Here is a 25,481-nt window from a genome sequence, read left to right as displayed (position 1 = left end):
TGTCTAACACTCACAGTGTTATTTTGTTACACTTTTAAGTGTAAAACAAAACACTGTGAGTGTTAACGTGGTTTAACAAAATAACACTGCGAGTGTTTTTTTCGTTACACTTAAAAGTGTAACAAAATAACACTGAGTGTTTTTTATATATCATTTCAACAGAAAAATAAATGTAATTAATCTCTACCAAGCTTGAATGTGCTTGATTTAAAGGCTCAAGAAAAAAGATGCATAAACAAATTAAACAAACATTTTATTCCAAAGGAAGTGTTCCAAGCACCAATACAAACTGGCCACCAATTTGCTGCCTTAATACAACTACAAATAAAATAAAGGAACAACATATAAACAGTCAACACCAGTATGTGCATGTTGCAGGTCAAAGGGTTTGTAAATGATAAGATTGTCTGCTTTTATAACATCCTTTTCATCAGTCTCAAACACTCTGTAGGCATGAAAATGCTCATTCAAGTTATCAACCAGAAGTTTGTCCACAAGGAAGAACGTAGTACTGTCAGCTAAGAGGATCGTTGTTATTCTACCAAATACAGGCATTTCATTTTCAACATTAATGCAAATGATTAGTCCTTTTCTGTACTCTGTTCCAGAAAATTTGATCCAGCTAGAAGAAAATAAGTCTCTCGGTGCAGCATGCAGTGCTCTTGCAAACATCTGTGTATTGTCCTCACGGTCCAAATTAAATGATTTTAAGGGTCCATATTCGATGTGGTTTAAAGGTGACGTCTCCCAGTGGTATCCTATGAAGATTTGATGTTTTCTTGCAAGTGACTTTGTAACATTTTTGAAGTTTTTTACAGTATTTTTGAAAACCTTATGTTTAGCCTCAAATCGCATGCTCCACATATGTATCAGAGGCCCAATTTTTCTTATGCAGGAAGGATAGTGTATCATAAAGTGATGTTTTGGGATGAGGTTCCTATTTGGATACAACTGTTTAAACAAAACATGATGTTCTATTATCAAATGCTTCAAATGTATAGTCATGCCTAATGTAAGAGAAGGAGAAAATATTATGTTAATGATCTGTAATAAAAGCAACAGCAAAGTCCAGTTTGGGTTTCCCTCAGGCAGAAGATCACCAAAAATGAGTGGAAGGTTTCTTACAAGGCAAAGAGTCTGCATGGAATTGAGCCCTATGCTATTACCACTGGTTTTGAGGACATCTGTCGTTCTCTGTGGATCATGCACGAGGTTCTGCCGATGTTGAAAGGTCATCTTCATCTTTTCAAAGATGACTGTCTCATCATTACAGTGAAGAAGAAACGATACAGCCTCCCTGCAGGCATCTCCATCAAGCTGTTGAGGCACTGTCACTGTTGATCTTCTGCGGTTTGGTCCTTGCGCTTGAGGAGATGTGGCTACCTTCTCTGGCCTCCGATCTCTACTCCTGGACATGGTTTTGAGGCGCCATGCTAAATATCCTGTGCCTTTTTCTCCATCATAGAAGTGCTCCTGTCAATGTATTTTCAAAAATGTGGAAAAATAAGTAAATCACTAAGTGATCTTAGAATTGCAGTTGTAATTTTATAACCTAAAAAATTACATTTTTATCTATAGGGTTGTAGTTTGATAGATAGATGTTTTCAACAATAGTTATGCATTTTATGATAAATTCCTACTGTCAGCAAAGATTTTAATAATCAATTACATTTTTAGATAAGCAACTAAGAAAAAAATGTACTAAAAGTTTTTGTTTTTCAATTTTTTAACTGATGAATTATATGTCAAACAAACATTGAAAAGTTACAGTCTATAAAGCTAAATTGTCTTCAGGTATGAAGTTTGTTTTTTTTACTTACATAGCCTTTTGGAGAAAAAGGATCCTTCAGCGAAGGAAAAAGTGTAATGATTCCCAAGGCATACTTCTCTTTCTGCTTACGTGAAGGAATCCTCCTTTACAGCAAAGAAAACAAATACAAACAGAAAAATCAAAATAAACCCTGCCACTTTAATAATAATGTGGTTTCCTAAACATAATTCAGTGTTACACGTCTTGAAAACAAAGCAGTCCTAGATCACCTCTTTTGGTCTGAATTAGTTTTGTTTCTTCAAAACCACTTACCCATGCATCTCAGTCATGTGACTAGCTAGTATGTTAACAAGCTGCCTGCGCGTGCGATGCTGCAGTGATTTCTCAGACTTGTACTCCTCCAAGACATCCTCACCTCCAGGTTTTATGCGCAATGCATTTTCTACCATCTTCAACAAAAGAATTGTCAATTAGCACATGTATGTTATTAAATAAATCTAACCCACCATTACAGATTCATACAAAAAACTAACATTAATAGGGTACAGAGCAACCCCACTCCCACACACCGAAATCCCATCAGCAATACATTAAGTTATCTTCCATCCAATTCATTCGCTTCCACTTATCCTTTCCAGGGTTGCGGCTGGAGCCTATCCCAGCTGTCATAGGGTGAGAGGCGGGGTACACCCTGGACAGGTCGCCAGTCTGTCACAGGGCTAACACACAGGGACAGACATCCATTCGCACTCACATTCACTCCCACGGGCAATTTGGATTTTTCAATTAACCTAACCGGGTACACCGGCTTCCTCACCACAGGGAGGAAGCCGGTGTACCCGGAGAGAACCTACGCAAACACGGGGAGAACATGCAAACTCCACACAGAAAGACCCGGCCTGATGGTGGAATTGAACTCAGGACCTTCTTGCTGTGCGGCAGCAGTGCTAACCTCCGTGCCACCGTGCTTATCTTACCTTGCAAAAATTTTATAAGTTTAAATGAAACCATATTTATATTGTGACAAGCTAAACTTACAATAATAATTAGCTAATTACATTTTTAAAATGCATCTAAAGTACCTCTTTTGCAGCCTCTGACTCCGAAACTTCTGTGGTAGGCTTGTTCTTGGCCCCAGTGCTCAGTCTACTTCCAGTAACGGGGATCCCCAAATCTCTGTGAAGATCACTGTCACTTGAGGACAGAGACATGGTATCCGTGAGGGACGATGATGTTGAATGAGCTATAGAAAAAAAAAAAACAAGCTTAAAAACATGAAAAAGAAAGACAAAACTAATGGATGACTGACCTAGAAGAGGGGTGCAACTCTGGGGTATCATACTACCATATAACATAACTACATACAACTTAAAATAATCAGAATGACAATATGGCAGAGTCATTTAAGTTCTTTATTTTTATTTATATTCCAAATTCAACTAAAAAGAAAATAGCTTTTTTGCAGGAAGGGGGATGGAGTGTATAAATGAGTGTGATAAGGGTATAAGTGTTTCTGAGTGCATGTGTACCATAGCTTTTATTCATGTATTTTGGATCAATTAACATGTGTAAAGTTTTTTCATCAGTTTTAATTATGTAAAGCAATTTGTTTTTATGCTTTCATGAAAAGAGTGTGCTTAATATGTAAAATACAATAATGTATCAATTGTAGTTTGAAATGTTTGCTAATTGTATGCTCAGTTTTGTCTTAATACATTTTAATATCCAAATTGCCACAGCCAAATAGTGTAAAAAAATGTGCAGCTGCAAATCCCTGAACACTCGTTAAAACAAGACTTAACAATGAAATGAAACCTTACCATCTCCTGCTGCACTGTCACATACAGTCAGGCATATGTCAGGATTGGCCTCTATAAGTTCAAGAAAGATGTCTTCCTCCACCGCTGTGTCAGTCTCATCAAAAATGTGCAGTTCAGTAACATCAGGAAGTCCAAACTTGTTTTTCACTAAAGGAAGATGATAACATGTGACGTAAACATATCTGAAACAGAATTGAATTCGAATGGAACAAAGGCTGTATCTCCAAAGCTAATGTGAAATTCCACATTGCTTTTATTTAAAAGCAGTTTAGCAATGTGACATTTCAGTCACTAACTTGTGTGTTTGCAAAACCAATTTGAGTAATTTATGTGTGCTAACTCAACACTGTTAGTCCCACAAGCAGTCAATCTGGCCAGTTCACACTGTGCATTTTTCGGCTATCTCCAAGGTCTGCTTCATGCCAAAATATCAAAAATATTTTTTCTTGTCCTGCTTGTTATAAAGATTTACAAGATTGCCACCCACCTTCACTGATGAACTCCAAGTATGTGAAACCTGGCTGTAACCGTATGTACTTCTTGGAACTTTGGTACTTGACTTTCAGCAACATGATGACATCTTAGAAGAAATCCAAAAAGAGGAAAAGTAGGTGTTAGGGCTTGACGTGTGTAAAATGTATGTAAATATTGCAAAAATAATAAAAAGTCATATCAGATAACTCAACCAAGCCTATTAAAATATACATCTTCAAAGGAATGGTTAAATTCTTTGGTGAGCGCACAGGAGAAGGCAGATTAATGTAGCGTTATGTTAATTAGCTCCCAAAGCAATAAACGGGTTCCGCGTTGGGTTCGTAGCCAGTAACTAGCTTTACTGTCAGCAAACACAGTGTACAGTCGAGTCTTAACAGCTTACTTACCGCTGGGCTCATCAACCACTCTTTTTGGCTGCAGTGGTTATTATTATATTTACATGCTTTCATTTAGCGTTTCTCGAGGGTAGCAACTCCTAAGTTTCTCCCTCCCACACAGAACGGGAGGGGGAGTCCCACACGTTCTCCCTGCAGCACCGACTACACTGCCTACAAGGGCCTGTAGCACTCTGCACATATTGCCTTCACATTAAATCATTTATGAATAATGACAAAAATCACTTCAAGGGCTAAAATCGCATTTTGTTTCTTCACCTAAATATACAGGCTGCATGTAGGAGTGACGTGGATTGCAAGTGGCCCCGCCTGACCTAAGGCTTTGGCAAGTTTGATTCGAAATTAAATAAAGGGCGTTTAATAAACACTGAGATATATATTAACAAGTTGTAGTTGTTATATTCTCCCAACAGCCAGAATATGCTAAATGAATATTAGGAAAGTAAGTGGTACTTTGGTGGAGTTCTAGCTAGCAGTAGACCAGCTTAATAATTAAAACAGTTAAAATTCAAATATGACACTTAAAGATCATGCATTTTGATAGAAATGCTATTTTCTTACTAGTTATCGTGTTACTTGTACTAATATCAATCTAAAACTTAATATTTAACCGAATAAAACTTACCGCAGCAGCAAGAAAAGATGGCGACCGAAGAAGATTCTGAAATGCGCTGCTCCACAGGAAATGAGGGTGTGGTCTAATTTAAAACTCATAGTGTTAAAATGCAGTAACAACTAAAATCCACACTAACACTTTTCAGGAATCCACTCCCGATGTGGTATTTTAACTCGATTAAGTGTTGATCAGACTCCGAACTCTGTTGAATTCAACTAACACTGAAAAATCAACACTGGCATTTTTGCTGTGTAGACGTAAGTATCAAATAAACAGTAAACATACAGACAATGCCACAACAGACTAATGATTGAGGCCCAATGCATGTGGATTGGTGGCAGCCATGTGTAACTTCCTTAAAACTTTCTTTCTTCCACTTCCTGCAATGCCACTATGTGTCAAAACTATTCACAAAATTACCTAATGGTGGTGCTAAAGGGACAGTTCCACCAACACTATCAGCACAAAACTACAAACACTAACAAGAATTTGCATGTATCACACTGCACTAAACACAGAGAAAAATCCTACTTGACAGTACATCTAAATGTACAAGTTGTGTCAAGCACTTTGAGTGCTCAGATTAGAAAAGTGCTATATAATAACCAGTCTATTTACCATCATCAGAAAGAGACAAAGAAGCTGAAAATGTAAAACAAAAACCACCAAAACCCACAAAACACAAGCCATAAGCGCTACACCATTTTTTGTATATCCAACGATGACCATTAACACATCCCTGAAATTCTAGTGTAATTTCATTTAAGCAATTTTAAGCTAAAAGGATTAAAAGGTTTCCTTCTTGCCTTCGCCTTGGTTCTCAGCTGTAACTAAGACATTCTTAAGCATTTCCAAATGACTTTACATTTAAATCAATTGGACTGGATTATGTTGTATAATGATAATTTGATTTATAAATAAACAAATTAAACAAGTATATGCTTATTCTATATACTACACTGCTGTTATCTTCTGGCTACATACTGCAAATAGTAAACACCGACATATGAAATAAATGTCTTTTTTTATATAAATTAAAAACACAAAGTTGAAAAATTGTATATGCTGTCATTTATTCCTGAATCAGGTAAGTCAAATGTCACAAGGTTAGTTTTTTTTGAAGAAACCAAAGTGTTTTTATCTATATACCGAATTTCATGCATTTTACAGTACACATGGCATGAAATTTCTTTTTACATGCAATGAATTTTAAACAATCACTGTACAATGTTTGCAAAAGGTTTATCTCAAAAAGATTCATTGTAGAGCAAAAAAGTAAAGTCACTTTGAAAAGACAAAACTTCCATAATACTTCAGAGTACTGTGAAGTACAGCTAAAATCATTCCCATCTGCTCAGGTGGTTCACTACATTTAGTCTCATCCATATTATTTGAAAATCTAAACTGTGTCCACTGTGTTGCATTGCCCTCAAATGAATGTGTAACATTTAGGCATTTGTATTTTGAACAATTTCCTGGTTCTGAAAAAGACTATGGAAGATGATAGGAAACAGATAGGAAACTCTGTTATAGGTAATAGTGAATAAGTGAGGGAGGGAGTGATTTCAGACATAGCTGTTTGTGTTTAACGAATCAAACGTGGTAGCACTGACATTTATACGCACAATATTCATTCCTAAAAATATCAGGAGGGTATATTCACAGATATTCATCCTATTAATTTAGTTTACACCTACAGCTAAAAAATGTGATCTTTGTTATTCTGCTGTTGCATCAGTCCCTGGACCTGGAACATCTGCTGGATTTTCATTTATCATCTGTTTGTATTTGCTCTTGAAAAATCCAGCCTAGGAGTGCAAAGGGAAAAAAATCAAGCAATCATGAATTTCAGTTGCAGTAAAAATGAAAATAAATAACCAAGCTACATAAATGAATATTGTAACCTCTAAATTATTTTGTAACTGGAAATCTTCTCTAAAAATGTTTTAAACCTTTGTAATTATTGAAAAAGTGTAAGAAGAGTCTTTCACCTTATACAGGCCAGCAGTGAGTAAAGCCAGAAAAGCCAACCCTCCCAGACATCCTCCAATAATTTCTTTGGTGAAATTTGGCTCAGGATACACTTCTACCACAGCTTCAATCTGAGAGAAAACAGGATGTCGATGCCAAAGAAGCTCTTAATAACTCAAACAATAGACAAGAATGTGTACTCACCTTGCGAACAGGAGGGTTGTCAGAACCTGTTGAAAAGTAGATGTACTGGGTTTTGTCGTACTCAAGACTGACTGTGCTGGTTAAGAGGAATTTGGCAGATTGAAGTCCAATCTAAGAAAAAAAATAGAATGAGCTGGCCATAAATTAGATTATTTCATTTACCAAGTTACTCACACATATACAGGAACAATGTGTCTTCACCTCTCGCCTCTGTGGACAGTCTTTATCCTTCAACCTCGGGTCTGCTATCAGAGACCTGGGAGCTTGAGGGTCCTGCTGGTCCTTTTGCTGTTCCAAGAACTGCATTCTTCTGCACAGATATTTCCTGGGATTGGCTGGAGCCACTCACCTAGCTTGGGGGTCACTGTAACGAGTGCTCCAATTACCACTGGGACCACTGTTACCTTCATCCTCCACATCTTCTCAAGCTCTTCTCTGAGCCCTTGGTACTTCTCCAGGTTCTCGAGTTCCTTCTTCCTAATGTTGCTGTCATTTGGTATCACTACGTCTATCACTACAGCCGTCTTCCTCTGCTTGTCCAGAGGAAGACGGCTGTCTTGTTGGTTAGCCATCACCATTTTGTCTGTCTGTATGTGGAAGTCCCACAGGATCTTCACTCGGTCATTCTTGACCACCCTAGGGGGTGTCTACTATTTTGACCTCGGGACTTCCAGCCCATACTTGACACAGATGTTTCTGTATACCAGTGTTTCCCAAACTTCTTTTGCTAGGCACGCCAAGTCCAGCCTCAGGATGCTGGACTTGGGCTGAAACCCTCCATGCATGGTCAGGCGCTTCCTTGTCTTGATATCAGTGGCTTCTCCTCCTTTGGCAAGATTATTAGTCCAGTAGGGTAGCCAGTGTTGGGGAGTAACAGAATAGATGTACCGGCGTTTAGGGCTGTTCGATATAACGATATATATCGGATGACGATAGAAAAACGTCTATCGTTTCATTTTACGCTATCGTTTGTTTCGTGGTGTCGCAAAATAAACTGTTTACGGCAATATTTTTTCATCATTTTGATGGTCACTGTAGTGGCTATATTAATTTCTTAAAGTTCTCTCTTTCTCTTATATTTAATATAACCACACTACAGACGGACAAGCGCTTGTTTTTTATGCGTTTTCGTTAGCAACAACGACGGTAAAACCACGGCGTGTCCGCTTGTTTATTTTCCACATAAACCTTTCACAATAAAGCTCAAGATCCTGTTGAGACTTTTCAAAATAAAACGAGTCACGTGAAAGATGCAGAGTATTAACGGATGAGAAGCAAAAAAGAGCCGCCAGGTGCTAAAAAATAAACCTTAGACTCAAACGTTAGAACAGACTTTTCTCCGCAGCACGCTGTGTAATAAATACTCACAAAGAAAACGGCGGCCGTTACAACTTATGTCTAAAAATGTATAGTTCCATGCATCAGTTAAAACACTCGACTCCAGGTACACGACGCCCAGCTGGAAACACTTCACGCAAGTCGAGATGCCCGAGATTCACAGAATTTACAGGAAATGTTACATTTTTGTGATTTATATCGTTATATCGACGATAGATGTCTTAATATCGGGATATGAGATTTTGGTCATATCGCACAGCCCTACCGGCGTTACGTATTTAAAATACAAAACATGAGTAACTGTATTCTGTTACAGTTACCGTTTACATGGGTGACAATTAGAATGCCATTGTTACCATCTGACTACACTACTCAAATCTCAATGAGCTTCGAATTAGGGATGAGTTTAAAAAATAGATTTCCAGATTCAAATCAGTCTTAGTTTTAATAAGCCAATATCGATTCATTAAATCCTGAATCGATTTTTAAATATAAATGTATTTTGCCAGAAACATCAGAATCTCAGGTTAAAGCTCACAAAACTATTTCAACAACCGCCAAACAGCTAAAACAGCAAATGAGAGCAGGTAAACAGATTCCGCAAAAAGATATAAACACAAAGAGCGGATCGTTAACCCGACAGCACATACATGTACACGCTGCGGGTGCTGGAAGCCGACACCTCACAAATTCTAAAGCTGCAGGTTTCGTCACTCTGTGCCCAACAGTGCGTATCCTTGGTAGATCCCCCACTTGATGGTGACTTGTGCGATGGGGTTGAAGTTAGCTTCTAGTGTTGTACGCCACATTCCCATTCAGTTCATGATGAAGGCTCCTAGAGTCCTGTTGATCTTTTACAGTTCTAGACATTCCAGGATCCAGGTGTGGGGCATCGAGTCATAGGCCTTCTTGTAGTCAATCCAGGCAGCACACAGGTTGGTCACCCTAGTTTTGCAGTCTTGGCTGACTGCTCTGTCTACCAGTAGCTAGTGTTTTGCGCCTCTGGTATTCTTGCCAATTCCCTTCTGTGTCCTGCTCATGTATTGAGCAATGTGCCTGTTCATTTTAGCCAGACAGGAGCTTCCATGTGGTACTTAGGGTGGTTATTGGCTGGTATTTGGATGTGACTAGCATCTCTGGGAACTCTTTCAATACTGTTGGAAAACCATTTCAGGTGACTACATCACGAAGCTCATCGAGAGAATGTCAAGAGTATGCAAAGCAGTAATCAAAGCAAGGGGTGGCTGTTTTGAAGAATCTAAAATATATGTTTTGAGTTATTTCAAACATTTTTTCTACATAATTCCATATGTGTTCATTCATAGTTTTGATGCCTTCTGTGAGAATCTACAATTTAAATAGTCATGAAAATAAAGAAAAAACATTAAATAAGAAAGTATGTCCAAATATAATGCTAGGAAAGTACCTGCAGCGGGTCAGGGAAGTCCAGAGGGGTGAGCTGAACGGTAAGAACAACACCTACACTGGGCTATCAACACCTACACCCTGCCCGTGATCAGGTACCCTGCTGGAATAATAAGCTGGCCAAAGGAGGAGATAGAAGTCATTTAGATCAAGATGAGGAAGCTCCTGACCTTGCATGCATCCTGCGGCTGTATGCTAAGTGCAAGAAAGGAGTCCAGGGACTGGTGAGTGTCAGAACCACATTCCAGAATGAGACAAAGAACATCCATGAATGCATAATGAAGATGGCCCCAACCAACCACTTGCTCAGTGAATACCCCAGGCAGCAGAAACCCAAGAATGAGGAGCAAGAGGAGGAACCATCATGGAAGGACCGGCCCCTGCACGGTATGTACCACCGTCAGATAGAGGAAGCGGCTGATATCCAGAAAGATCCTGTGGGACTTCCACATACAGACGGACAAAATGGTGATGGCCAACCAACCAGACACAGTAGTGGTAGACAAGCAGAAGAAGATGGCTGTAGTGATAGATGTAGCAATCCCGCATGACAGCAACATCAGGAAGAAGGAACATGAGAAGCTGGAGAAGTACCAAGGGCTCAGAGAAGAGCTTGAGAAGATGCGGAGGGTGAAGGCAACAGTGGTAATCAGAGCACTAGATGCAGTGACTCCCAAGCTAGGCAAGTGGCTCCAGCAGATTCCAGGAACAACATCTGAGATCTCTGTCCAGATAAGCACGGTCCTACGAACAGCAAGGATACTGCACAGGACCCTCAAGCTCTCAGGCCTGTGGTAGAGGACAGTCGCTTGAAGGATAGACCGCCCGCAGGGGCGAGAGGGGAATTGTTTTTATATTATATATTATATATATATATATGTATATATATATATATATATATATATATATATGTATGTATATATATATATACATATATATATATTAATGAAACATGTAACACAAACTTCCCTTCAACTACCTGCTCTATCCATCCTGAACTGAGGTTGGCAGATATTTCATATGTCCTCTTCATCCGTCTTTCCAGGAATGTGTTGCACTTGAACACTCTGCACCTGGCTACAGAGCAGTCCTGTTGGTGATTTAAAGAAGACTGAATGGAACACTTGTCTTGACCCAGTGCAATTTGAATTTTAAAATCTACTGTGAATTTACATTTCAGTAGCTAATGTGCAGAGGTATACTTACAACTACTTTATTTGTCAGTATTTGAGGAACAACATTTTTGAAAGGTGGTTCTTCATCATTTCCTCTCTGACAGTCTGTGATCTGGAATACATTTAAGTGCCAGTGTGATTGGTCCTCACATACATCTGTCGCACAGCTAAGCTTGAGCCATTTTGGGGTCAGCAGCTAAATCTTCTGGCATATACATTACCTGTAGATCGCTCAAATCCATCCAAATGTCCTTTTCACCAAGCTTCACTGGAACCCTGATCACCACAGTGAAATTAAGCGCTCTGATATCATTTGTAATCTAAACAAGAAAAGAAAAGAATAACTAAGCTTTATAGCTAGGTTTATATCACACAATACATTATAAAAAATAAAAATCTATGGAGAAGGTATATTTCACCGTGAATGACTGTTGAAGTTGTTTCTGCAAATTATTCATCCCAAATGTGAAATTGTTGTAACTGAGGGAGCTAAACAGACATATTTTTAAGGTTAAATACAAAGTAAAAAAATGTATATGTATATATATATATATGTGTGTGTGTGTGTGTGTGTGTGTGTGTGTGTGTGTGTATATTAAATAGAACAGCACATACTTTTCAAATGTCATGAAAATGCTGTATTTCACATCAATCCATTTCTTTTTGTAAAGTTCACTTGTAGTGGCATGCTCCTGATTTCCACTGAAAGAGAGAATTTAAAATATTTGTACTGTGTCTGGGATATTGCTTTAATGAGGAGTACCTGTAGCAAAATGACAGTACCTGCTGGCATTCACAGTGACAAAGATCTTCCTCTCAAGTAGACTGTTGGTGTCAATTCCATAGGAAACAATGAAGAAAACCTTAATTGAATGAGAGAGATAAGACTGAGTAATAATTTTTGCTAAATTATGCAGAACGTAGGACATACTTTATGTATAAAGAAAACAAACAAACCTTAGTTTTGCTCTTGAAAATTGGCTTGTCAATAGTGCAGTCTGTCCTTCCTCGTGATAAACCATCTTCACTGTCCAAGGGGCTGCACTCAATTCTTCCCTTTATTAGAAAATAAAATGACTGCTAGATGAATTGGGAGAGCAGCAGATCAGTGATGAATTGATACAGACTTGATCCCGATGCCTTACCTGCTGACTCGTGAACTTCCTGTAGGAGAGTCCAGCTGGGTACGTAAGAATAACATGACTGTTGTAGGAGTTTTCACCTCTGTTCTCCACTGTGACTGTGACATTCAAAAGCTCATCAATGCCCACTTTAACCTCTGAGGATCTGGCAGAGTATGAAGGAGGATGAGAACAAAGGAAAAGGAAAGCAGCCACAAGCAAAGCTTAAGTCTTGTAATTCTGTCACACCTGGTGAAGTTGAAATCCACTTTCAGATTATCAACACATTTGTTGTCATTGCCACAGTTGGTCTCAAACCCTAACTGTGGAAGAGAGCATAATGGAAAAAAGTATTTACATGACATTTTATTTACTGAGTGCAATTTGAACATTGCATAGACAAATCCAATAACCAATTTTTGTGTGCTGCCATTTAGTGGAGGCTTTGTGTTGTTGTTACAGGAAACAAAATAATTTCTGTTAATATTCTTGATCCACTTATGGGAGACATTGATGGTCCTCTGGACACTCAGGGAACCAATTTAAAGTGTATAATCTCAGACACAAACTATCATTTTAAGGTAAAGAACTGTGTAGAGTAGGACTCATTTTTCCAAAAACTGATGTTTGTTACTACTGGATCAGAGTGAACAGCCTGGTGGTAGATTTAGTACTCCATTGTGGACATGGAGAGCTGGAGCCACAACAGCTCAGCAGTTATTCCTATTATACTTCTGTCCACGATATCACAAAGAAACTCTCAGGCACTCAGACATCCTCGTGGGCTCATCCGCTCACCATTTAACAACAAAATTCATGCCACTCAGGCCTGAGCAAACCCTAGCAGCTTGTGGACCAAAGAATTATAATTCAGGGTGTGGAGCAAGTTGTTTTGTTAATATACGTACAGGATAAATGGTTGTTGTTTTAGCCTGTGGGGACAGACTTGGTTTGGGATCTGTGTTGGAAGACAAACCATCAAATGTGAATTTGAGCTCATTGGAAAGCACATTGAGAGAATCTTCAGGACAGGCCTGCAAGAAGAGGGATGTATGGTTTAGATTCAGTGTTAAAGGACTCGTTGAATTGAAATTCTATTGATTGTATTATTTATGTTTTGTTTGTTTTTTCCAGATATTGTTAGATTTTACCTTAATATAGAATTTTACAGTTGAACACTGTCTGTTTCTTAAGTCTATAGTAACTGATCCAGACTGCTCTTGTTGTTTCCCACTGATGTATGCTCGGTTGTTTGGAGGTTTCCGAGTGGCATCCAATGTTAAAGTATAATGAATCCTTGCTTGAGCTGGAATAAATGAGAGATGGATTTCAATGCTATGAATTTATATAAATAAAAAATCATTAAGCTGATGGGCAGTGACTTTGTAGTTTAGAAAAGGAGAGGAGAATGATGAACCTGTGTTGACTGTAGACACTCTGCTCATGGTAAAGCAGAGTTCAGCTGTGTTCTCGAGTGGTTTTGAGCAGTCTACATTCTGAGTAAGGATTTGCTTTGGGCTGAATGAAACGTCAGTTTTCACGATCACTATGGGCCTTGATCTGGAAAGTAGTAATATACATGTGAACTACTTTTACCTTTATAATTAATAACATACTAACATTGGGTATCATTAGTGGTGTTCTCACCAGAATTAGTAGCAAGATTTCACAAAAGTAAGCACAACACATTTTATAAACCACTACTGCTTAAAGGTTTTTGGTCACTTAATATTATTTTTAAGATGGCAGAAACATTGACAACAATAACACATGGCTGGACTATCTTGGACTTACCTCAATAAAAGAACTTTACCCTTTGAACCCACCGCTAAGTCAGGCAGTCCATCACCACTCTGGTCAAAAGATGACTGGCTGATTGACAGGCCAAAGAACTTCAGTCCTGACTGGACCTCAGAGCCAGTAATTCTCTGTGTACATGGAAATATTTTATCTAATCAAGTTGCAGATTTTGTAAATATTGACTTTACTTGATAGATGAGTTTAGACATCATTGTGAGCTCTTTGATGCTGTGTACCTGTGAGTAAGTAGGACTGATTCTTCCTCCTCCTTCACTGTGGAATATGTAGATGCTGCCTTCACCATCATTCTCCAAAGGTGCTCCAACTGCCAAATCCCTGAATCCATCTGAGTTTAGATCAGGCAGTACAGCAAGAGAAGAGCCGAACCTTCCTTTGACAGCTGCATGTCCTCTTAGTACTAACGGATCATCGAAATTGCACTCCACAAACTAAAAGGAGGAGAGTGAATTTTTTATGAACATTAAGAAAGTTGGCAAATAAACTGATTAATTTAACTGTAGTACATAAAATATTATAAATATTTACCAAACCAGTTAATCTGCAAACATAAACTCTTCCCTCTCTATCAGGCTCCATATGCATTGGGGCTGATATGAAGATTAGATCAGTGATGTCATCATTATTTATGTCCATGGTACACACCTCTGCCCCGAAATATTCACCAGTCTGATACTGTGTAAGCAACAAATTATTAAAGAAAAAAACATTATATACATAAAAATAATACAGGTTTTGATTATAGTTTATTTTTCATGCCTGCCTTATACTGTAAAGCTGTACCTGCCACGGAAACGGCTCAATCGTTTGTTTCATAAAGTTTTGTCTGTCAACAGTTGAGAACTGAGAACTCCATGTCACAGCAAGCACTGTTCCTCTGTGTTTGAACCTTGGAGCACCAATAACTGTCAGTGAGCCACGCTGGGTTTTAGCAATTGCCATGGAGTAACCTAGAATTTAACAGTCAAGCAGTCAAAGTCATTAGTTAAAAAAAATAAAATGTAGCTAATATAGACAAATTGTATAGATTTTTCTAAATATTTAGATGTTTGTTAATAAATCATTGTTAGTACCTCTGCAGGGAGCAAAGTTTGAAATTATATATTTCAACAACTGTCTAATATACCAGATTAAAACAAAAAAACTTACTTGTATCCTATAATTCAGCTATCATTTGCAGTAAGAAGCCCTCTATTTCAACATATACCCTTTTCTTGCCTTAAGCCTACTGCATGTTTCAGATGTCTGTGGATCAAAAGAAGTCTTCACCTGATTTTATTCGGAATCCATTTGTTAAAGTGATTACAGTGTCTATACTCTGAATCACAAAGGAACCCCCAACATACTTACTAGTGAGCATATCTATCCAACCATACATTCATCCATTTGTCCATCATCTTACTCGTGAGGGCAGTTTTTGGTTATTTAAACCTAAATTTATTTGTTATTGTTGTCTTTTCTTATTCCAGTCTTCTGTATTTTCCAGTTTTTTTATTTATTTTTTTATTATTTTAATTGTAGCCATTTATTTCATATTTTATGTTAAGTAACAGACAATCAAAAACAACACGACTGATATTAAAATGCTTTTAGCATATACACCTTCAGCATTTAGAATTTTTTTTTTAGTTTTTATATTTTGTCCAATAATAATAATTACAGCATAGCTATGTTTATAGTTAGTTTGTTGTCAGTGTAATATTCTTACCAAGATAACTGTCAGGCTCCAATGGCATCTCGTATGTTTTCACCCTGTCATACCCTGCTGTAAATTGAGTATAGCCTCCCGTCCACTGGTTGGCACCAACAATAGACATTTGAATTCCCTGCAGTGTAGATAGATATATATTGAATTCATAGAAATTAATTGAAAATCTGAAGTTTATTTGGCTGCCCTTTTATTTCTATCACTTGACTGTCTGGTTAGTTTAAAGTGGTTTTAATTACCTCAGGCACATAAGCTACATTGAATCCCTCTTGAGCCATTTCCATTCTCAGTGACTCCCCACTGGTTTGAGATCCTGAAACACAAAAATAAACACAAATTTAAAAGACTGTAACAAATTCCGATTTGCTCATTCATGCTATTATTATGGCTTAATAGGATAATTCTAAATAATGACTTGCTGTTTATTAAAAGAGTGTTAGAGTGTATTTTGATCATTTTACAAATGTACAGAGACAAAATTATCAACTTCAGATGGAAGCATTGCTATAAATTTTAAATACAGTGAGGACCACAAGTTTTTTGACAATGACATTTGTTTCATAGTTTTGCCTCTGTACACCACCACAGTGGATTTTAAATCAAACACTCAAGCTGTGCACATTTTCAGCTTTGATTCAAGTTGTTTAAAATAAAAACAATAACCATATTCATAAAGGTAAATAACAACTGAAACAGCAAAAAAAGCAGAGACATGCGTACAGACATGTCTGTAGACATATAAGAGAGGGAGAAAGACACAGCACCGAAACACTGATGAGAATACTACAGAAAGTATTAAAATTTGATCAGAACTGGAGAGCTCAAGTACTAGGGATAACTGAGAAGCCAAAAACAAACAATGAAATAATGAAAACAGAGGATTTATTCATCAGAAACTTCCAAAAATAAAGAAATTTAGAAACAAATCCCACCATCCAGTCACCAAATTCCTTTCTCACCATTGTAATGCTCTACCAGGCCTTTACTGCAGGAAATGTCAACAAAGCAAGTTTATGTTTGTACCTTCGATAGAGATTTTTTTCTCTAAGGTCTGTCTTATTATTTCAAGTGCGTTGAAGTCCCTAACTTGAAACACGTGTTTGTCTGAGGGAAAAGATGCAATGGTGTCCAGTTCTTGTTTTGGCTTGGGTTTATTAAACGCATCCCCCACCTAGAGGGGAAAACACACACACACACACACACACACACACACACACACACACACACACACACACACACACACACACACACATTTAAGTTATTATATTGTGTGGATTTGTTTCCCTATTAAACCAAAGGGATCCCAAGTATATTTGCATTTGCAATGAGTACTGAGTTTGTATACTGTACTTTTATAATTTTCCCAAAATAACAAAAAGGTCTTATAGATGCTAACACCTAAATACATTATAATAGCAGTTTTTGCATGTCTATCACCCATAGAGATCAGTTTCCTATCAATAATGGTACTTTTTAAATTGTAAGAAAATTAGGGTAACTTTAGAGGCTCATTGAGCAGGTACTTACCCCAATAGCAAATCGAACTATTTTTTTTACTCTCAGCTAGCTGTGCTGCATATGGTAAGCGATTTGAGTCTTGAGATTCTCCGTCAGTTATAACTATCAGCACCTTCTTTGCATTTGATCTGGATCCTCTTTGTGGTGTAAAAAACATTTTGGCTGATGAATGGAGAAAATAGAGTTTCAGTCCATCTTTCTTAACTGTACATCTTCTTGTCTTAGAGGTTAAATAAAATAACCTCTTAAATAACAATCACACCCTGGTTTTTAACAGTATTTTCTTCTAACTTAACAGGGACTTCAGATTTCAGTTAAATATAGCTCTACAAGTACAGTTTTTATGTCTAATATTTGACTTGCTCCATTAGCTGTATAGACATCCACAAACACTAGACTCTTTTGAAAGAAGTTACATCAGTGATATAGAAAGCCCACACTGTGGTCAAATTAATTGTAAAAATTGTTTTGGATAAAAAGATCACACAATAAACATGCAACATCATCAGCACTTACACAATGTGTTCGATGGCCTTAGCTGTGTAAGTTCCTCCATGTAGTTGTGTAATTCTATCAATGTTAGATTTCCATGATCCAGATGAGAAAAAATTATTAAAGTAGTAATGGACCTTTGCTGAAGTAGAGAACTGGGAAACAGAAAACTAAAAAAAAAAACATACACAGAAAAGTAAGTGGAAAGTGGAAATAAGTGGAAAACATAAGTAGAAAAAATGTATTATATGGAAATAAAAAAAAGCTACATGTACTTGTAATGTCTATGTCTAACTGAGAATAGCAGTGCAGTTCCTCACCTTTGTATCACTTGAGAGAAATGACCCAACGAGGTTTTTCACAAAGGTCTTCATTTTTTGAAAATCTTGACGATTTACACTCCCTGAACCATCCAACAGAAAGGCAATGTCTGTTCCAATCAGGCATTCTGTCAAAGAGATGGGTAAGGAATGCCCTTTTAGTGTTTCTGAACTGCTCTCGGTGCCCTTTTTTGTGGGAAAGACTGAATTTCTTGGTATTCTGGAAGAATAATATTAATATCATTGTTTTCCTTTTAAATCTCATTTTCACTTCTTTTTTAGGCTCTATTTAACTTGAAATTGAGTCCTGTGTTTGAATGTTCAACACCACTTAAGGCTTAGCACAATTTGCATAACAAAAGAAAAACAACTTTCTTTGTGGTCTGCAGTGAATTTAAAACAAAACTTTCACTTCTTAATTTCAAATCTCATTTATTAAAAATTGACTTGTTTATTAGTTACACTAGTTTTTGCAGTTATTTGTATTTCTTTCTAGAAGCTATAAGAAATCACAAACAAAGAAAAGGAAACATGTCACACCAGATTGTCACGGCTGAGCAGCCGGTGCATTTCAGATGTGAACCCAAATGCAGACACAGGAGAACAGAACCTGAATTTAAACAAAAAGCGAGCCGTTATTTGGCTGATGGCAGGTGGAAACATGAAAACTAAGGAAACTATGAACGAACTATGACAGACTATGAAAAACGATGACTCGAAATAACAAACTATGATAAATTAGACAAGAACCCAAACACAGAAACCAAGGACACAATCATAAATAATGGCTGAAGGAATAACACATGAACTATAATCTACAATCAAATCTAACATGAGACGAATACAAAAATATACTCAGAGCGCTGGTTCAGAGACCCAGCCTGTGACACCAGACCATGGTTGTTTAAGTTGACTAAAACTAAACAAAAAAATAAAAAATAAAACTCTTTTTAATTAACTCAATCAAATTCAAACTAGTAGCATGTAGTTACAATTAATAAAAAAACTAAAATGTACAAATTTTTTCCTATTTGCCAACTCAACTAGTCTGCTTAATACAAGCACTGTTTCTATTCTTAAGGGACGTGGGGGTTCAAATGTACACGTATGGTTTGCAGTTCTTGATGAAGAGACACTGTAATTCTATTGTATGTGGCACATGCAATGACAATAAGTATTATATTCTGTTTTATGTTGTCTCAACTAAACTCCTCTATGTATCAATCAAAACTTAAATTGCAACAGAAAGTAGTAAAAATGAAATAAAATGAAAAAAAAAAGAAACTAATTAGATTTTGTTCATTCCTGTGACCCCCACTGCCCATGTATTATGTGTGGGCGTGCGTGAAACATAAGTATATTTTCAGATCATATAAGTATGCTGTTACCGTCAACGGAAGAAGGGATTGGAGGTCCAAATCTATTGTCCTGGTCTATCTGAAAACACACACCATTGTACATGGTGTAGCTTTTGCAGTCCTTTGGAATAGTTGGACCACATGCCTGAAAAGAAAAAAAGGTCAAATTCTGATTAATAGAGTTAACTGATTATTTTCCTGTGCCAGTGTATTTGCAGTTCACCAACTCACCACTGTGTTTTGGGTTCCAGGATCACTTTTCATTGTTAAACCAAGGGACATGTTGATTGCAAAATTTGGCTCTGTATTGGAGGCATTCATTAGATGTTAAAACAATCATGAAATACATTTTGTCATCACTAGAAAAAAAATTTGTATATGATTTAATGAATACTTGAAAAATGCTGTCAGAGTTTCAGGACATTCTGTTACGACATTAAGAAACTACCTACCTTGAAACTGTATATTTTGGCAGTTTTCTCCAGAGGTGGTACACCTATATATTTTCCCTTTTCTGTTTTGTGAATACTGTTCTAGTGGGGCACTGATGAGCAAGCTAACGAGAGAAATCCAGACATAAGATACAAGTTTGGTGAATGAAGAAGATTGAAAAAGCTCCAGTTATTTTAATAAGGATTACATGATTCAATATTTCTTTGACAAAAAAGCAAACGTATTAGTGGTAATTATAAACAATTGTAAACCCACATTCAACCTAAAAATGCATGCTCTGACTTACTCTGATGGTCTTTGAACCACCTGGTAGCCAAAACCAGCAGCAGAGCTCCTCAGTGTCTTCCAAGCTGCAGGATCGATATTGAAACAAAGTGCTGCATTTAAGACTGAGAATTAAAGAAGAAAGAAAAACATTATTAAAGCTGATTATGGAATAATAATGTGATTTTATCAGCACTACCTATGATCACAAATAGAAACAGTATACAGTCTGTGTTACTTTCATTGTATTTCTTGAATGCAGCCACAATGTTTCTTTTATGACCACTAGAGAGCACCAAAGTCCAACATTTTAAAGCTCTGAATTTTGTTACTCAGAGCAGTTACTCAGTTAAAAAACATTTTTAATATTTTAGTTTGGAATCAGTTTTGTGTCTTTGATTGTTGTATTTTACTCCATCAGTCCAAGTGTAAATGCTGAAACATAAACTTTAAAGAAAAGATATTGTAGTACTTTTTAAAGCTCCAGGTATTTATCAGGTGCACCACAGTATCAAAACACATCATTACTATACTGTATAATTTGCTTATTTACAGTACTGAAAAAATGTAGCTAAATAGACAATCACACCTGTGTGCACATACATCCTGCTCTCCTGAACTATGTCAGATTCATCAAGTTATGACACAAACACACACACACACATAAAAGTATTGTACTGTGTATTTTACAGTTTTGTACTGTTTTTCTAGAATATCATAAAATTTACATAAATAGACTGTGATTTCACATTTCAAATGTAAAATAAAATAAAATCACTGTAAATGTAATAAAACATAATTTTCTTGTTTTTTAAATATATTTGTCTGTACACATGCATATTTAAAAAAAAATATCTAAAATGATTCTTATAAACTTTTTTTACATCAAATATTTAGGGCGATCGTGGCTCAAGAGTTGGCAGTTCATCTTGTAATCAGAAGGTTGGCGGTTCGAGCCCCGGCTCGGACAGTCTCGGTTGTTGTGTCCTTGGGCAAGACACTTCACCTACCACCTACTAGTGATAGCCAGAGGGGCCGATGGCGCGATATGGCAGCCTCGCTTCTGTCAGTCTGCCCCAGAGCAGCTGTGGCTACAACTGTAGCTTGCCTCCACCAGTGAGTGAATGAATAGTGGAATTGTAAAGCGCTATATAAATTCAATCCATTATTATTATTTAAACCAACTGTTAACTGTATATTTCTGTACATTTAAGTATTATTATTCATATTGCCGCATTCATTGACCTTGTTTATAGGTAATTTCATTGTTTAATCACATTAAAATGTTCCTAATTTAATGTTTAAAAGCACTTGAAAAAGGCAAAATCCCATGTAAAATTAGGGAGACAAACTGTATTGTCATTACTGAAAATAACCCTATTTTTATGAGAAAGTTATTTTCTGTTATTTTCTGGTATTATTTTGGCGCCCCAGCTGCCGGAATATTACTGGGTTTTTTTAGGATTTTTTCCTTTTTTTTAACAGTGCACACATAAGACAGAAAATGTCTGAGATAAGTAAGGCTTGTATAGCATCTCTACAAATCCCAAAAATAAATTAAAATCAGCAAACTGTGATTACTAACTTTGATATTCAAAAAATACAGATAGGCAAATATTTTCTCAGATGATAACCATAAAATTAAAATCTAATTTTACATAGCAAATTGAATGTTCTGTACAAGGCTTCCCCTTGAAATGACCAGGCTTTTATTTTTGCCTTCATTTTTTGGGCACTAACTTTACACAGCTTTCTGAAACAACCAGTATATCATATAGTGCTTGTTCTCCAAAATATACATGTATTTGAAAAATATACCTCATCATTATGACATACACTCAATTTTTTTTCTTGTCACCATGACTCAGCCATATTAATATGATCATTATTGTTTCAACAATAGTTAAAAACTATCAATCCGCTTAGAATTTGTTTGATTTTTCATGTTATTTACATTTCTGCTCAATTGTTATACAGACACGAATAAACATGATATTAAACGTGTCAGAATAAACTGGACAGATACATATGATGGGACATTAATGTAAAAAGCCTCAGGTTTGGTTTAGCCATGTATGGGCAGGTACATAACAGTCAGATATATATGTATAACAATTGCATGAACTTATTACAGTTTTTGAACCTGTTTTAGTTTTATGATTGAAAAACACAGTTTTCATCAAAATGCCAGTCATATTTTTACTGTTTGCTGACTTTCATAATTAGAAAATAATAGATAAAATCATAACGCACAAACTTGTTTTACCTGACAGGAAAAGTGTAGCACTAGATATCCAGTCCATTGTGTGAGATGTTACATCTGCTGATAGTGTCAGAGAAGAGTTGAAACCAGAAATACAAAAATGATACAGTGACTACTGAAAGGTAAGACAGTCATTTAAAGGAATTATAATGTAGGAGGAGTTACATCATTGTTTTATGACTATAGACTGTGGTGGTATTGCTTAAGTTTTATCCAGTGATTCAAGCGCTTGTTTTTTATAACAACTGAAAAGTTTATTAGTTTCTAAGCAACAATATCAACTCATGTAAATAATAATTAAAGGTTTTACTTGGCTATTTAATATTCTAACTCCTGGTTTTGTGTGAAAGTGTGAAACTAATTTATTTGCTAAAAAGTTTGTTTTACTCGCATCAAACTCTATTTTTGTCCAACACTTCAATTTGTAAATAAGAACAGTTTCTTTTCATACAGATGTGATGATTATATAAAAAACGTTGTGAGTATCTGACTTCCTCTGAACTGATCATACCATCTTTGGTTGGAGGTAGAGTTGGTCAAACAGGCCAGGATTTAATATGTACCTACTTCATTCTACAAGAAGTTAAGTCACAGATGGCTTCCAGGTTCATAGCCCTGGGGTCACCTCTCTCCTTTTTCTGGATGATGTGATTCTTATGGTTTCTTCATGTGGTGTCCTTAAAAATTAGTGGAGAGTGGAATAAGAAATTAACAGATAGATTTGTACAGCATCTGCAGTGGTATGGAGACTGTACCAGTCTGTCATGGTAAACAGAGAGCTGACCATGAAAGCAAAGCTCTCGATATTGATCAATCTGTGTTTCTAAGACCATCTATGAGCAAATCATTTATTAGTGACTGAAAGATTGTATTTATAGATGTATACGATGGAAATCCACTTCCTCTGAGATATGGTTGAGGAGATCACTCATTTGGGAGAGCTGCTACTTCTCCACATCAAAACGGGTGTGAGCGGTGATGATGGGGTCATGGGTGCAAATATACCTCTACTTTAGACAACACCCTTTCAGTTCCAGTGTGTTGACCAAACATACAAGGATTACTGTTAATACTGACAGCACGTCACTGTGACTCAGTACTGACTCAAATCATACAGTGTAAAAACAACAAAATTATTCAAGGTGAAGAAATGTAATATTCTTCAATGGCCAAAAATATGTTAATGTCCAAAAACTAACTATTTTTTTATAACTAGAACATTTACAGGAATTTGTTTTTAATCTTGAATGGATTAAATGTTATCCTGAAAAGAGTGCTTTATTATTTCAAGTAGGTTGAACGTCCTGACTTGGAACGCATTTGTCAGAAGAAGATGTCATGGTGTCCATTTCCTGTTTTGAGCATATTTCAGCTGCCGTAGGGCGAGAGGTGGGGTACACATCACCAGTCTGTCATAGGACTAACACAGAGAGAAAGACAACCATTTGTACTCACAAGTAATAGTAGTAGTAGTAGTAGCAGTAGTACTAATATAACAAAAATATAGCTAGATGATATGGTCTCATTCAAAACAATAATCTGTTGAACACAATTTAATCATGGGAAAAATTTCCAGGTAATTAAATCAAGTTAACAAAGGTTTTGTTAATTCACAGAAAATGTTCTTATTTTTTACTCTAGAGAGACCCTTTGTATTTGATTACTGTTATTTAGTATGAATGGTTGTGCTGCCATGGTCATTAGGTCTTTAACCCGGTGTTTTGTGTTTTGGACATTTTTGAATCTTATTAACTCGTTGCTGTTTTGATACTGAGAAGTGGGCTTGTTTCTAGATTCTATTAGTTTTGTTGATTTCCCTGTGTGTGAGTTTTTCTGTTTTCTCTAATATATTCTCCAGTATATTATATCAGATCTTCAGTTTAGTCATAAATGATGTTTTTTGATGTTTTCTTCTTGTTCCCTTGTCTCTGTGTTTTTGGCTTCTGTCTGTGTTTCAAGTCTGTGCCTCCATTCTCCATTTTTCCCTGTGTTTTTGTGTGTGTGTGTGTGTGTGTGTGTGTGTGTGTGTGTGCGCGTTGGCCTATATGTTCTGGCCTTCAGGGTCACATACCTGGTGCCAATCACACACTCGCTCTGATGAGTTCCTTTGGGCAGCTTTGAAAGGATTCAGCAGTGCATCAGGTTTTGATGGCTTGGTGCCTTGAAAGCAGCGAGTGAAGTGCTACTCCTAGTTTGGTTATTGTTTGGATTTGTTGTAAAGTTATGTTCACCATGTTCTGTCCATGTGCACAGGATTTGGAAATTGCGAGCTGTTGAGTGGTGTGCTGACTCTGGTGTGGACTCTGGGATAAAATTGACATGAGTCTGGGTCTAAGCAGAAGCTCTGTGGAGACTGGGCCTTCCAACTGCTTTGAACAAATAGGTCTTGCTGATATTTGCAGGTTGTGTGTGTGTGTGTGTGTGTGTGTGTGTGTTTATCTGTAGGAAAATCTTTAACACTTATAAAATATATATGTATACAGTTAAAAGTCTAAAATTTATGTCCTCTTTTTCAAGGTGTCCAGTGGGCAGGATTAAAGTCTTTGTCAGGCCAACACTAGCCCCAAGGCCTTATGTTTAACACCCCTAATTTATAAGGTTGCTGAAACCTGCAGACAGCTGAGACTGCAAAACTCACTTAGATGAGTTTATGAATGTTTCTTCCACTAAAAACACTACATCCAGATGATCAGAATCAACTTTTTAGGATGCTGTTACCAGAATGACTGTGCATGCATCAAACTAAACAGTCCACTGTGTTACATCCATGAAAGTAGTTTGAGAAATGAGTGACGTTTTGATGCTGCTGACAAAGTCAGAGTTGAAAACCAAAATGCAGAAGTTACAGGGTGACTGTTCAGAGTTACGTCAGCGATTTAGAGGAAGCTCTGTGTACACTGAGCTACAATACTGATAGCACTATGTTTTAAACAACACACTACACCTTGGTGGGATT

The 25,481-nt window shown here is 36.8% G+C and overlaps 2 protein-coding genes across 3 annotated transcripts; both read right to left on the bottom strand.

Annotated features, from left to right (window-relative positions):
• Positions 1-234: 234 nt before the first annotated feature.
• Positions 235-5,873, bottom strand: LOC109203258 (uncharacterized). 2 transcript variants are annotated; one of them, XM_025909575.1, is made up of 8 exons: positions 5,107-5,873; positions 4,079-4,171; positions 3,674-3,738; positions 3,592-3,640; positions 2,854-3,014; positions 2,084-2,220; positions 1,821-1,914; positions 235-1,473 (listed from the first exon to the last, which is right to left on the bottom strand). In XM_025909575.1, exons 2-8 carry the CDS (start codon positions 4,161-4,163, stop codon positions 319-321), a joined length of 1,746 nt encoding a protein of 581 aa, XP_025765360.1. In that variant the 5' UTR covers positions 4,164-4,171; positions 5,107-5,873; the 3' UTR covers positions 235-318. The 2 variants fall into 2 exon arrangements, with proteins under 2 accessions (XP_025765360.1, XP_019218207.1); XM_019362662.2 differs by having other exon boundaries at positions 3,592-3,738; positions 5,107-5,869.
• A 275-nt stretch (positions 5,874-6,148) lies between these two features.
• LOC100708851 (integrin alpha-M) lies at positions 6,149-22,597 on the bottom strand. Its single transcript, XM_019362659.2, is given in 32 exon segments — positions 6,149-6,905; positions 7,089-7,199; positions 7,273-7,383; positions 11,015-11,125; positions 11,242-11,322; positions 11,432-11,530; positions 11,630-11,699; positions 11,826-11,912; positions 11,994-12,073; positions 12,168-12,266; positions 12,356-12,497; positions 12,581-12,654; positions 13,240-13,365; positions 13,483-13,637; positions 13,749-13,891; positions 14,126-14,259; positions 14,368-14,580; positions 14,678-14,824; positions 14,933-15,099; positions 15,858-15,975; positions 16,097-16,170; positions 16,881-17,028; positions 17,385-17,411; positions 17,413-17,526; positions 17,528-17,537; positions 17,892-18,037; positions 18,188-18,315; positions 19,576-19,690; positions 19,777-19,847; positions 19,998-20,101; positions 20,285-20,387; positions 22,529-22,597. Coding segments are annotated over 32 exon segments (3,435 nt in total). The 5' UTR covers positions 22,566-22,597; the 3' UTR covers positions 6,149-6,815.
• Positions 22,598-25,481: the final 2,884 nt, after the last annotated feature.

Source organism: Oreochromis niloticus, linkage group LG8, assembly GCF_001858045.2.
Source record: "Oreochromis niloticus isolate F11D_XX linkage group LG8, O_niloticus_UMD_NMBU, whole genome shotgun sequence".
Taxonomy (NCBI): domain Eukaryota; kingdom Metazoa; phylum Chordata; class Actinopteri; order Cichliformes; family Cichlidae; genus Oreochromis; species Oreochromis niloticus.
This window is presented reverse-complemented; position numbering and strand designations above follow the sequence as displayed.

Bases quoted from the DNA above. Each gene is read 5' to 3' on its own strand.
- LOC109203258 (XM_019362662.2), bottom strand. From the start codon at position 4,163: ATGTTGCTGAAAGTCAAGTACCAAAGTTCCAAGAAGTACATACGGTTA. The intron at 3,015-3,591 runs GTAAGGTTTCAT...TTTTTTCTATAG, and splicing joins TGACAGTGCAGCAGGAGATG to CTCATTCAACATCATCGTCC. The intron at 2,221-2,853 runs GTACTTTAGATG...CTTTTGTTGAAG, and splicing joins AGTCAGAGGCTGCAAAAGAG to ATGGTAGAAAATGCATTGCG.